Below are 14,151 nucleotides of genomic sequence, written 5' to 3'. Positions count from 1 at the left end.
CAGGGGCAAGGAGTGGGGAAGAAAATTACTTACTGCAAATGTCTATTAAGTAACTTGCCTGAGATCACTACAAATATCAAAGATGGGGAAGCTGTCTTTGTAATGCATATGGTAATTTCTATCTCTATTAAGACCAAGCCACAGAGTGTTGAATTTGAGAATAAACTCCAGTTCAGACGTCTCCCTTTGTAATCTGGTGTTAAAGTATCTTTGTTTTAGGATGCAGATTTTCAGGTCTTTAATTCTGTGGCCTGCTCCAGTGAAATGGTCACTGATAGGTTTATGACAGATTTTTTTGCAGTGAGAAGTATGGAAGCCTCTGTTCCAACATTCAGACTGTGATATTAACTCCCTTGTCTATATGTGGGTTCTTACTTGTTAGATCCTTGTTTCTGCAAAATGAAAGGCTCACAGAAAGAAGCAGCATCAGTACCCGTCCTGCAGACCAGCTAATTTACTATGATTCTAGCAGTTTGAAGCTTCACTGGTGTCTCACACCAAGGCAATTTATGTAGTGTTTAAAACACCATCTTTTTCATGTATTATTAAGTGAAGTCTGTGTTTTCATCAATACAAACATTTTTTTGTTTTAGGAGTCTGTTCTTTTGGGTTTTATTTTTCATTATATAGCCTGATACCACTGGCATTGGGAGCCAACCTAACAGCTGGCATCTTCTAATAAAGCAGGGAGACCCAAGAAAGAAATGGCTTTAACAATGTAGACCACTGTATAACAGCATTGCTGACCATTCCAATTATAAAGTGACTATACAGGAGGGCTTTGCCATTTGCAGGGGGTTCTGTTCTAGAGAGAGCCACAAAAACTTGGGGGAAGGGTGTGGTTGTGTTCGCAACAGAGAAACAAAGCATTGCCTGCAACGAATGTTTTTTGCCTGCTGTTTAACACTCAACAGCCAAGTTTAAGTTAAAAGCAGTGAATTAACAGCCAAACTGGAACACAACGATAATTCTTTGAACTCGCTGCCTGGGAATCTTATTGCCCCTCTGGGAGGGGAGGGTTAACAGAGTTGGGTTTGCAAAGGAACATTGTGGGAAACTTTCGTCTTGCTCTTTGAGTCCTTTAAAATTTTCTTGTATGGCAGCATGAAGCAACAATGTCTCATGTTTTGCTCCTTTTTTTTTTTTTTATTAAGACAACACACTGTGGACTTGTTAATACCATACAGTCTAGCCACTGAGGTCACAGTGTGACCACTTGCCAGTTTATCCAGTAATTTGACTTTTTATCGTAATGTCCCCACACTTTTTTCCCTTCTTAGCCAGTTGACTGCTGTCTGCATCACTCACTTTTCTTTTTGGTGCCATAATTAAGGCTGGGTGTTCCTTTAGCAGCCTTAATGTGGTTGTGAGGGAGCTCTCTGAGAAGGCGTGGGCATGCTGAATCACGCGCTTAGAATGGTGCGTTGCAGTGTGGCACAGTACAGCGGGGATCGACAAACCATGGCACAGTGAACCGCAAATAACTGAAACTGAGATCTGCAAATGAACAGATCTTCCTGTATAGAGATGTCTTTGAAACAGTAACATAAAAAAATTTGCTAAATACCCTGACATTCGGGATTTTATACCAAAATTGTAAAGTTTATAGGTTTGTTATTGCTCACGTTTGAGTTGCTATGGTTTCATTTGATACGTTGAGTGTTTTCTGTGTGAATGGAAAATTATATAGATTGAGTAGAACCTCTTCCTAAAAGAATAAATTATATTAAAAAGTAAAAGAGACAATAATCTTTGAGGAGCAAAAATGAATCCTCTGGACAGTGCGTTCAGAGTAAGGGTAATGCAGGATGAATATGGATGGTGGATGACCTTTTCTTAATGTCACTTGTCACTGAACTGAATGGCTTGTTGTGACAGCATGCCCTACAGAACATTGTTTTTATTGTGTTTTGACATAAACTATTAGTCTTCATGGTCACGTGTTTTCTGCATAAATATACATGCTAGCTTGAGGTGGACCGAAGCTTTGAATAAATAGCTGACTTGCAAGCTTTCATTAGAAATTAATCACAGTAAGCTGATTTTCCTACCAAAAAAGAATATTTAAAGCCACTGTATTGAAGGTATTGTTAGGACCAACTCTTCAGTGAGCCTCTACAGGTCAGCTCACAGTGTTTATTGGTGTCAAGTATCGGAGGGGTAGCCGTGTTAGTCTGGATCTGTAACAGCAACAAAGGGTCCTGTGGCACCTTATAGACTAACAGAAAAGTTTTGAGCATGAGCTTTCGTGAGCACAGACTCACTTCATCAGATGCTGCTTATTTATTTATTTATTTATTTATACTGGGGTTGCATAACTGCAAGTGCATGTTAACTGTCCATTTTGTTCATGGAAATGTGTTTTGTATACACAAAAAGCTACCCCAACTAAGACTGGGTCTTCTGAAATTCACCCTGACTGTTAAGCGTAGTATGGAAACTGATGATAATTTACGTTTATCTAAAATACAGGTTTAATAAATGTGAAATGATAACCAATCAAATTTGAACATGAAACTTTCATATTCAGAACATAGTTTTATTTGTCTGACCTTTTTTAAATAATACAATAAATTAAGCCTATTATGAAAAATGTTTGTTCATTCTTTTGGCAAAATTTTCAGATACCTTTTAAGCAGATTTCTGAATTCGCATATGCAATCATTTGTTACCACTAAAACCTGAAAGTTTCTGTAGGAATTGTTCATCGTTGCAGACCCAAATGGACACGTGAACAAGATGCATGGACTTAAATTTTTAAAGAAGTTTGAAATTTGACATTTTTACATTGAATATACAAAGGAAAAATTACATCAAGATATCATAATTTCTTGCAGTCGGGATATTTGTATTTTATAATTTGTTTATTTTAAATTATGCACAGGAGAAGTGAACAAAATAACTGCAAATTCTGGTCTTCACAACAAACTACAGTTTCACATTTCAAATCAGTAAACATGCATGTATATAAATTAGCAGAAGATTATTTATCAAGTGAATTCACAATTTGAAACAAATAACTAGGATATGCCCTCAGAAAGTATTTGTAAGTGGGTCCCACCTGGGCAGGGTGACCTAGTGGCTAGTTCCCCACAGTACCTAGGGGCCCAAGGTGACCACTTCTTGAAGGCTGTAGCTTCAGTTTGGGGCATGGACACGATAGTCTAGTTTTCCCCTCCTTGGGGGAGAGGGCATCCCCTGGAATTCTCCCCCTTTGCACCTGGAGGAGGATTCGGAGTCTGTGTCCTCGGGTGGCTGACCCAGGGGAAGCTTTAGCTCAGGCCCTGTGGGTTCCAGAGCCAGCACCTGCCTCTCTGCTGGTCAGCCCTGAACTGAGCTAGATTCTGTCTTTCATCCTGCCTCCAGGCTGCAGGTGAAACAGGGTGGAGCTAATTAGGCCAACAGGCTCTGTTTAGCCCCTGCACTGCCAGGCCCTCCTCTCACTCCCTTAACAGCATTATATCATAAAGATCCAACTGGAGTTCTGATTTGCATTTTATACAATACAAGCATGCCTGGTTGTTGAAATATTTACTGTATGCAGATTACCTGTATTCCTTTCATTTAGCAAGGCTTAACTATTTTTGCAAAGAGAATGTGTAGTGAATTTTTAATTGAAATAATGATTATGATTTGCTATATTATTTTAGTAGCATGTTAACGCCAATGTTTAAAAGAATTGCTTTGGAACACCACTTCTTCTTCGAGTGGTCCCCGTGGGTGCTCCACCGTAGGTGTCGGGCTCGCCCCGGCGCTGCAGCTCGGCATTTTTCAGCAGTCTCCGTTGGGTCGCGCATGCGCCGATGCGTGTCGGTCCTTCGCGTGCTTACGGTCACGTGCGCGATCCAGTCCCCACCAGTTCCTTCTCAACCGCCAACGGCTGCAGACGGAATCCTCTCCGGCTCCAACACCTGAGACAGATAAACTCTATTTACTTGTTGCTATAGTTATAATTATAGTTAATAGTTATCTAGTTATTATAGTTTTACAGTGTACATAGTTTTAAAGGAAGGGGAGTGGGAGAAAGGACTCAGCGGCCGCCTTCGGGCGGGCCTGCTATTTGAAACCCCTTCAACGTTGCTTATCTAACTGTTAACTGTTCTTGATTGCTGCCTTAATAGGCTGCTAAGTGCCCTGTTAGTACTAAGATCTTAAAGATTTAAAACCAAACAATGTCTTCACTGGGTTTTAAAAAGTGTGAAGCGTGCCGGGAGGCCATGCCCGCTTCGGACGGGCACAGTAAATGCATTCGGTGCCTCGGGGAAGCACATGTCCCCCAAAAGTGTCCTCATTGCTCTAAGTTAATAACTAGAGCTCAAAAGGACAGAGAGATGAGGCTCAAACTGTTTCCTTTTGATAAGCCCCTTCAGCCCACGACATCGGAAAAGCCCCATGAGGAGGGCTCCTCAGTTTCGCACAAGAGGAAGGTGGCTTCTCTAACCTCCTCTGTGCACAAGAAGAGGAAAGCTTCACCAGCTCGATCCCTGCCGGTTACCTCTCTGAGCGGGACGAGCGGAGCACGGGGCCCGGGCCCGGGCCCGCTGGCCTCTTCTGTTGGGAAGGCTTCAGCGCATGCGCCCGTACGGGGGCCTCCGGCTCCTAAGGAAGCAGCACTGAAGGCCCTGCAGGCACCGGAAAGATCGGCACCGGCTGTCGCAGCACCAAGCCTCACGACTCCGACGGCACTGGAGCAAGAACACCAGCACGGAGTCCAGCAGTGCCAGACGAGTCTCCCCGCTGAGGACAACGGCACTGACAGCGGCACTGGGGGCAATGGAATCAAGCACGGCACCGATCAGACTTCCTGCGGCACCCGAGAGGGGGAAAGCAAAAGCACAGACCCAGCACTGCAGCCCATCCCCTGAGGTTATTGCACTGCCATTATCACTGCGATCTCCCCCAGAGATTCAATGGGCAACAACCCCATCTGCCTGCCGCAGGCTCCCATCTCCTTTTCTTCAACAGCCATCTCTTGGATATGGGCATTTTTCCCCAACTTCAAGCAGGGATCCCTACGAATACTATCGCAGGGGATCCCCGCCCATGTCAGTATCATCTCGACGGTCACGTCATTCTGCTCATCGTCCCTACGTTTTCAGGTCCTGGTCCAGGTCCCCATCACCAGGACCTTGCCCTTGTTGTTATGGTCGTCATCACTATACGGGGCATCGACACAAGTTCTGCATCTTGACATAGATCCCCGTCAACGCCTCGCCAGTATCTCAGTGCACAGCTTCAACCTGGGGGAACACTACAAGTTTCCCAATCCGAGACTGGTTCAAAGGATTTGGAACCCCATCTGGAAACTTCAAAGTACAACCATATGTACTTAGTCAGGAGCCCGAGGACTTAGAGGAGAGGTATCACAGCGATGCCTCCTCGTCCTCCCCAGATGAAGCTGTTGTTCCTGGGGATATCTCTCCCCCAGATGACCTAAAGCAATTTCAAGAGCTGTTCAAAAGGGTGGCACAATCACAAGACATTCAAGTGGCAGAGGTACAGGAGAAACACCATAAACTCCTCAAAAACCTCAGACCTCTGGCTTCATCTAAGATAGCCATACCACTGGATGATGCAATTTTGGAGTCGGCCACTAACATATGGCAGACCCCAGCCTCCATCCCTCCTACTAACAAGAGGGCAGATAAAAGGTACTTTGTCCCTGCCAAGGGTATGGAATTCCTGTTCAGTCACCCACAGCCTAATTCACTAGTGGTTGAATCCTCTTAATGCAGAGCCAAAACGTCCCAGGATAAATCTGGAGAGTCAGACAAGGATGTAAAGAAATTAGACCTCCTCGGCAGAAAGGTTTATTCATCATCTACTTTACTGCTATCGATGGTGAACTATGCTGTTCATTTGTCGAACCACAATTTCGACAACTATTCTAAGCTTACCACCCTCATGGACTTCCTCCCGGAGGATATAAAAAAAAAAAAACAACCCAGTCCTCAAGGCAATTGTTCAAGAAGGATATGCAGCTTCTTGAGCAGGAGTCCAGATTGCCCTGAATGTAGTGGACACAGCGGCTCGTTCCACAGCCACCGCGCTGGTGATGCGCAGGGAATCATGGCTCCAGACGTCGGGCATTCCCAAGGATCTGCAAGTAAAAATTGCAGATCTTCCCTTTGACAGACAAAAATTATTTGCAGAATCAACTGACTCAGTTCTACACTCTAGTAAGGACTGGAGAGCTACACTTAGAACCCTGGGTAATTATACCCCACCATACAGAAGAAAGAAATTTTACACGCAGCAGCGGCGTTACAGCTATCAACCACAACGCACTCATTTCAATGGTGGGTACGATCGGGGCACCAACAACAGTCGCAACAGTACAAGGTCCATAGACATCGACCACAGCAGGGCCACGCCCCCTCCGGACAAAACATAAGACAGCAGGTTTGACGGGTATGTCGGGGACCGCAAAGCCAACACCATCTCTCAGTGCCAATCCCAACACATGTTTCACCATCGACTTAAGCCATTCTACTCCCAATGGCAAAGCATCACTACAGACAAATGGGTATTGGACATTATAGCCACGGGGTATACAATCCCCTTTCAATCGTTGCCGCTGCTGAATCCTCCCACCGGGCCCCTTCTCAGAGACCCTTCTCACCACATAAAATTAAAGCAAGAGGTGGACCACCTCTTATTCATAGGGGCAGTGGAGAGAGTACCGGAACAATTCCAGGGAAAAGGCTTCTATTCCTGGTACTACTTAACACAGAAAAAGACAGGAGGTTGGAGACCCATCCCGAATTTAAGGGCCCTCAATCGGTATGTGCGCAGGCAATGCCTCAAAATGACTACAATGGCTTCCATAATCACGGCACTAGTCGATGGAGACTGGTTTGCAGCCCTTGACTTACAGGATGCGTATTTCCATATCACAATTCATCTGGTGTACAGGCGTTTTCTCCGGTTCACAGTGGGAAAAGAGCATTTCCAGTATAGAGTCCTTCCATTCGGCCTCTCTTCGGCACCAAGAACTTTCACCAAAACCCTAGCGGTCGTATCAGCATACCTGCACAGACAGGGCATCTTCATTTTTCCATTTTTGGACGACTGCCTGTTAAAAGGAACTTCCAAAGCGGAGGTCTTGCGGATGATAAACATCACCACGAGCACATTTGCCTCACTGGGCCTCATTATCAACCTCTCAAATTAAAAAACCGAGCCCTCACAAAACATAGAATTTATAGGAGCCCGAATAGACTCGGTCAGATCAAGGGCATACTTGCCCGATGCCCGTTTTCGGGCCATCAAATCTCTGATACAAATAATAACGTACAGCCCCACTGTTCCAGTCTTAACATGTCTACAGTTGCTGGGGCACATGGCGACCACCACGTTTGTGGTACAAAACACCAGACTGCGCATGTGAGCCTTGCAGCATTGGGTAGCGACCGTGTACAAACCATCATCCCATTCCATTCACGGGATGGTATCACCTACAGTGAAGGTGCGGAGGTCATTGGCATGGTGGGCAAACCCCAAAAACCTGCTAGTAGGGATGCCTTTCCGCCAACCTCAAATTACCGTTTTTCTCACAACAGATGCATCCCATACGGGATGGGGAGCGCACATGAACAACAAGACCACTCAAGGTTTATGGTCCCCCGTAGAGAAAACACTGCATATAAACACACTAGAGCTCAGAGCAGTGTTTAACGCATGCAGACACTTTCGGCACTACCTCCGCGGGAGAGTAGTCGGGGTAAATACCGACAACACCTCCACTATGTTTTATATAAACCGACAAGGAGGGGCCAGATCTTGTGCACTCTGCGCAGAGGCTGTCCGCTTGTGGAACTGGTGCATTGCCAACAACATAACCTTACATGCTTCATAAAGGCAGACCAGCTTGGCAGGCACTTTGCGCCCACACACGAGTGGCAGATCCGTCCCGACCTGCTTCATCGAGTGTTTCGCAAATGGGGATTTCCCCAAATCGATTTATTCGCCACTTATGAAAACAAGAAATGTCCCCAGTACTGCTCCAGAGCATGCATGGGACAAGGATCTTGGGGGACGCCTTCATGATCCCATGGAAGGGCCCTCTACTCTATGCGTTTCCCCCCACAGCACTCATACACAAGGTTTTGGAGAAAGTCAGGAGGGAGGGAGCGCGCATGATTCTCATAGTTCCCACCTGGGACCGACAACAATGGTTCCCGATACTTCTACACATGGCACGTCGCCAAACGCTTCCCCTGCCGGCGGCACCCGACCTTCTCACACAGGCTCGAGGGTCGATATTGCGTCCGCACCCGCAGGGGCTTTGCCTACAGGCGTGGTTAATCCATGGCTCAGTGCTTTAGAGAGTACATGTTCAGAGGGAGCAAAGAGAGTCCTGGAATGTAGTCGGAGGACTTCCACCAGAAGGACTTATGAGCACAAGTGGACGCGTGTTACCTCCTGGTGCTCTTCCAAGCAATTGACACCTCTGGACGCCCCTATAACCGAAATTCTGGATTACCTACTAGAACTAAAACAAAAGGGACTCTCTCTGTCATCCATAAAGTTTCATCTTGTGGCTTTTCGACACGAAGAGGAAGGAGCAACCATTTTCGCCCATCCTGTTGTCACACAATTCTTAAAGGGGTTGGCAAATTTGTATCCCCCTCGGAAACCGATACCGCCACCGTGGAGTTTGGACTTGGTCCTCCACACGCTGTCAGGACTGCCCTTCAAGCCATTGGCTATGGTTTCCCTTCAGCTACTTACCATGAAAACAACCTTCCTGCTTGCAATCACGTCAGCTCGCCGGGCGAGCGAACTTGCGGCAATGATGGCCACACCGCCCTGCACAGTGTTCTCAAAGGAAGCGGTGGTCTTGAGATTACACCCAGCCTTTGTTCCAAAGGTCTCTTCAGACTTCCATATTAACCAACTGATAATACTTCCCTCGTTCTACCCAAAGCCTCACAACTCAAGCAAAGAGGCTCAGCTGCACTTATTAGATGTAAGAAGGGCGTTAACCTTCTACATAGATAAGAATAAGCTTTTCTGGAAAACGGACGGACTCCTGGTGTCCCTCGCACCCAGGTCAAAAGGGGAAGGCCTATCCTCGCAAAGAATTTCAAGCCACATCGTCGCACGTATAAGACTGTGCTATGAGCTTCGTAAGACTCCGCTACCAGTTCCGCTCAGGGCTCACTCCACTAGAGCGATGGCGGCATTGACGGCCTTCTTCAAAGGAATAGCACTGAGGGACATCTGCAGAGCGGCGACTTGGTCATCCTACGACACTTTCGCCAAGCACTACACCATGCACAGGATGCTTGATGAGGATACGCGCCTGTTGACAGGAGTCCTTTCAAGGGCAAGCTGCGCATAAATCGGGTACCCACCTCCTTTTTTGGGGGGGTTACTGCTGGGTAGTCACCTACAGTGGAGCACCCACGGGGACCACTCGAAGAAGAAGAAAGAGAAGTTACTCATCTGTGTAGTAACGATGGTTCTTCGAGATGTGTCCCCGTGGGTGCTCCACTACCCACCCGTTCCTCCCCACTTTGGAGCTCTGTTTTTAGTATTTTTTTCAGAGGCATCTGGAGCGGTTGATCAGGAACTGGCGGGGACTGGATCGCGCACGTGACCGTAAGAGCGCGAAGGACCGACACGCACCGGCGCATGCGTGACCCGATGGAGACTGCTGAAAAATTCTGAGCTGCGGCGCGGAGGCAAGCCCGACACCTATGGTGGAGCACCCACGGGGACACATCTCGAAGAACCATCTTTACTACACAGGTGAGTAACTTCTCTTTTTATGGCACCAGCACTCTCACTTCCTGGTGCTAATTAATAATTCTTTATTTCTAACTGCTGTATGTTGTGGAGTTTTATACATATTTATCTCAGAAGTTTAATGAACAACATAACAGTGAAAGCACATTGTGTGTATGCCTGGATTATTGTTAACTTTTTATTCAGAAATTCTTAGCTAGACCAAGAAGAAATGTAGGAAGAGAAAAGCATGGTTGCAAAATAATTTGATGATCTCAGTTCAGTTTCTAGCAGATGTGAAAATGTACCCCAAAACCACTAGCAAAACCAGCAGAAAAAGTGTTCAGTTGGCATGGAGACAAAAATTATGCACTCACCCCTAAAACTGAGTCTTTCGAAACATAATTGAGGCACATGTGCTAAGGAAGGCTAGGAACTACATATGAGACAAATACTGCATGTGGTATAGTTGGTTGTGTTTTGTTTTCCTCTGGAAAATTTGTGTTTAGTGCCATCACTTGAACAGCTTTTGCCAACAAACTGTTTTCTTCATCTTAAATATCTAAACAGAGCACAGGTAGTTAACTATATATAATCTTCACATAACCTGATTTTGGCAAGAAGTACCACCTCGGGAAAATTATATTTTTATGTGCAAGAAATTATCTTAGGTAGAGTGGAGTAAATCTAGTGAGGTGTATGTGGGAATTCACTTGAAATACTTTCTGACCCTGAACTTAAATATGAATTTTTGGTTTAATAGATTTGCAATCTAGGTATTAAACTTGCGCCTTGTAAATCTAGTAATATAGAATGTTCATTGCTTGTAGAATGGCTGTAAAATGTCAGGCTGAAGCCCTCTGTGTCCACCCTTGTGCTGGCTCTGTCAGTACTTCCCCACACTCTCTTAACCATATGTCAAAAATCTGACATGAAAGGACCGTCTTGAGAGAAACAGGCACTAGTGCAATGCTGTTTTGCTGGGTCTGTCAATGAGTATGACTGTTGTAGTAGGTTTTTTTTTTGTTTGTTTTGGTTTTCCTGTTTGGGTATTTATAGTGTGTACCTGTCACAGTGGTATTTGAGGTGATGTAGACAGTTGAAACTGGGAATGGGAAACTGCCAGCTCATTTCATATTGACTATTTTAAATAATCAGCTGCTGCAAATGTCTAGCCACTTCTTTCCTAGGTTGGATTTCAGTCATCCAAGGAATAGCTATTATCAGTACTACTGTATGGAGCAGAAACATGGGCTATGGCTACACTAGAGAGTTTTGTCGACAACGGTGATGGAACTTCCATACACAAGTGTGCTTTGTTAACAGTATGTTGACAAAAGTCAGCACTTTCGCCAACAACCTTCTGCCTCTCCCACATGAGGAAGAGCACCTTTGTCAACAGATTCTGTCAACAAAACAGCTGTGTGGATGCTCTTGGGAGGCCTTCTGTCAGCAGACAGGGCTTCCAGTTCACTGGGCAGCCCTGTTTGCTGAGCTTCCAGTTCACCATTCTGTCAAGTGAGAGCCAGCAGTTCAGGTGCTCTCTGTTGACATAGTGGATCACTCTTTCGATCCTCTTTAGTGTAAGACTGCACTCTGTCGACAGACATTTTATCGGAAGATCTCTTCCAACAGAAACGTCTGTCAACAGATGGTTCTAGTATAACTGTAACCTTGGAGAAGAACAAAGATGACGTTCAAAGGAATCCAGACATTAGCCTCCACAAAATCCTCTGGATCCATTGGCTATACACCATCAACAACCAAGACCCATGGCAACGCACTCATCAACTTCCTGCTAAAGAAGAAATCAGGAACAGAAGATGGCGATGGGTTGGACTACCCTCAGAAAACCAACCACCGACATCACAAGGCAAGCCTTAATTTGGAACCAACAAGGAAAAAGGAAAAGAGGGCACCCAAGAAACACCTGGCATAGATACCTGAAGGCAGACACTAAAAAGATGGGGTATGCCTCGTAAGAACTGGAAAGTATCACCCAGGACAGCAGACACTGACAAATAGTTGTTAATGGCCGATGTGCCAAGATGTAGGCATAGAAGAGGCTTACTACTACTACTAAAGAATAGCTATTGGAGGCATGGAAGGGAGAGTTAAATGTGCAAAGATTCATTCCTGTATCATGTCTTAGAACTGGTATTAGTAGATTGGCTGTGGAGTAGTGTGGCAGTTACTAACAGGCCCCTCCAATGATGGGCTAGGTTATGGGTTACGGATGAGTACTCTTTGGTTTTTGGGGTAAGTGGGTTGGTGTCTCCTAACTAGTGCAGGCATAGATAAAGAAGAGGGCTGGGTGGGAGTCAGGGTTTTAGAGGAAAACCGTTTATAGATGCCCCTTTAATACTGCCTCTGCACACAGCGAGTAACAAGGTAGATGAGATTATATCTGTGTTCAGACCAATAAATGGTATTATCTCACATCATCTCTTAATATCCTATGATCAACACCTCTACCACACTGTTTACAAACTATGGGCAAACAAACAGTGGTGGAAGAGAGGCAGGCTTAAAAGCCACAACTCCGTGTAGTACCAACTTGATCCCTGCTCTTCTCTTCGTTCTCTTTGTGCCATACTGGAACAGATGGTGGATTGGTGCTGGGAGAAAAAAAGTGGATCCGATATGTGGGCAACAGCTGCTGGAGTAAGCAGTGGCTGGCTCAGTCCCAACCTCAGAAGGTTAAGAAGCAGACATGCTTTAATATTTTGGGTAGGCCTTTGACACAGTTTCATTCCCATTCTCCAAATAAAACAATTATCTTGACTGCATCTCTGTTTACATGGCTTGTCTGAGGATTTTGAGGAATGTTATTGAGGTGATCCTTTGGGGTCCAAACTTCACTGACTCTTTCCATAAAAAGTGTGTTTCTGGATGTCATGGAATTGGGGAGTTTTAGGGATTTTTCCCTGACCTATTTTCATTTCTACCTTCTTGCTGCAGTAGTGGAGCCCAGCTGCTGTCTCACATAATTGATTGGAGATAGAACTTTTAAAGTGGTTGCTGAGATTCTCCTTTTTGGGATCAAAAGAAAGTGCTTATTCAAAGTCTCTAAAGGTGTACAATAGTTCCCTTGAAATGTTTTTTTCTGTAGTGAAATTGCTCTTAGGCATGGGATTTTATATACAAAATGACTCATCTTCCTGGAGGTCTTGGTGCTTTGAACACAGTTGAATGCATATGCCAAATAAATGGCATTTATATAGTATTAGAAGAAATGGTTTGACCTATGCATTTACTTAGCATTATAGGTCTACTATGACATCACTCAGTAAGTTAGAAATGAACAAATTTTGACATTCTATAGTCTCATAAAACATGCTTTATTCTGTCTTATTGTCTAATTATCAAACCAAAATAGTAAGGTCACACAATGCTAACCCTGAGGAATTTTTCCCTGACGATACTTTCACCAGGAATAATTCTCTAGATATTCTTTAGAATTACTTGGTTTTACTCTATTTTATTTTTTTCATAACAATAAGAAGCTCATTGTTGTTCCTTTTTATTTGAATATAGGTACATTTAATGTCATAATTTTATCTAATTATTTGCAGAATTGTATCTATTTTTCCCCTCAGAACGAAGAAGTTAGGTTCATTGAAAATGAATTGGAGAATCACAAACAGAAATATTTTGAACTACAGGCATTCACTAGGAGCTTGATACTTGCTATTAAATCAGATGATAAAGAACAGCAGCAGGTAAGTCTAAGAAGTAGGCAGCAATTATGCCAGGTATTCTGTCCTCTCATTTTCATTTGCGTACTTACTTATATTATGGTAGTCTTTCAAGTCACACTCGGAGTGAGACCCTGTAGTAACCAGCACTGTATGGACATGCAGGGTGTGTCTATACTGCAGTTAAACACTTCTAGGACTCCACAAGGGGGAGAGTCTTGGAGCCCACTCTCCAACCTGAGCCCAGATGCCTACATTGCATTTTTACAGTGTCCCATCCCAAGTCAGCTGACACAGGCCAGCAATGGATATTTAATTACAGTATAGATGTCCCTCCAGTAAGAACATGCCTGCCACATACATCTTGTGGTGTAAACAAATAATACAGGCAAAAGATAAGACAGCAAAAGTATTATCCTCACTTTCCAGAAGGAGAACTGAGACCCAGACCAATAAGTGACTTACCCAATGTTATGTAAGTCTGCTGTGTAGCCAAAAATCAAAACTAGTTCTCCTCAGTTTGGCCACTGCCTGAGCGTGCTCTGAGGAATCATTATTTTTGTACAGAGTCAAATAACCTTTGTACTTCAGAAATACTTGTTTTATTTTCATTTTTAATAAAAGGCAAGATCTTACGTTGGTGTAATTTCCAGGGATGTCAGTGCAGACTTGTACCCACTGAGGATCTGGCATTCTGTGGTAACCCATAATGGGACACCAA

General features: G+C 44.5%; 1 protein-coding gene across 3 annotated transcripts in view; it reads left to right on the top strand.

Moving 5' to 3' along the window:
• Positions 1-14,151, top strand: part of HDX (highly divergent homeobox) — a 124,208-nt gene that overhangs the window by 87,635 nt on the left and 22,422 nt on the right. For all 3 annotated transcript variants that reach the window (XR_012647263.1, XR_012647262.1, XM_075007603.1), the window contains one exon: positions 13,332-13,454. Coding sequence is in view for 1 of the 3 variants with exons in the window: in XM_075007603.1 (XP_074863704.1) it covers positions 13,332-13,454 (123 nt within the window). In the remaining 2 variants the exon portion in view is untranslated. The remainder of the gene's footprint in view (positions 1-13,331; positions 13,455-14,151) is intronic.

The sequence above is a fragment of the Carettochelys insculpta genome, chromosome 13 (genome assembly GCF_033958435.1).
Source record: "Carettochelys insculpta isolate YL-2023 chromosome 13, ASM3395843v1, whole genome shotgun sequence".
Lineage (NCBI taxonomy): Eukaryota > Metazoa > Chordata > Testudines > Carettochelyidae > Carettochelys > Carettochelys insculpta.
The sequence above is the reverse complement of the archived record's forward strand: the minus strand, read 5'-3'. Positions and strand labels throughout refer to the sequence as shown.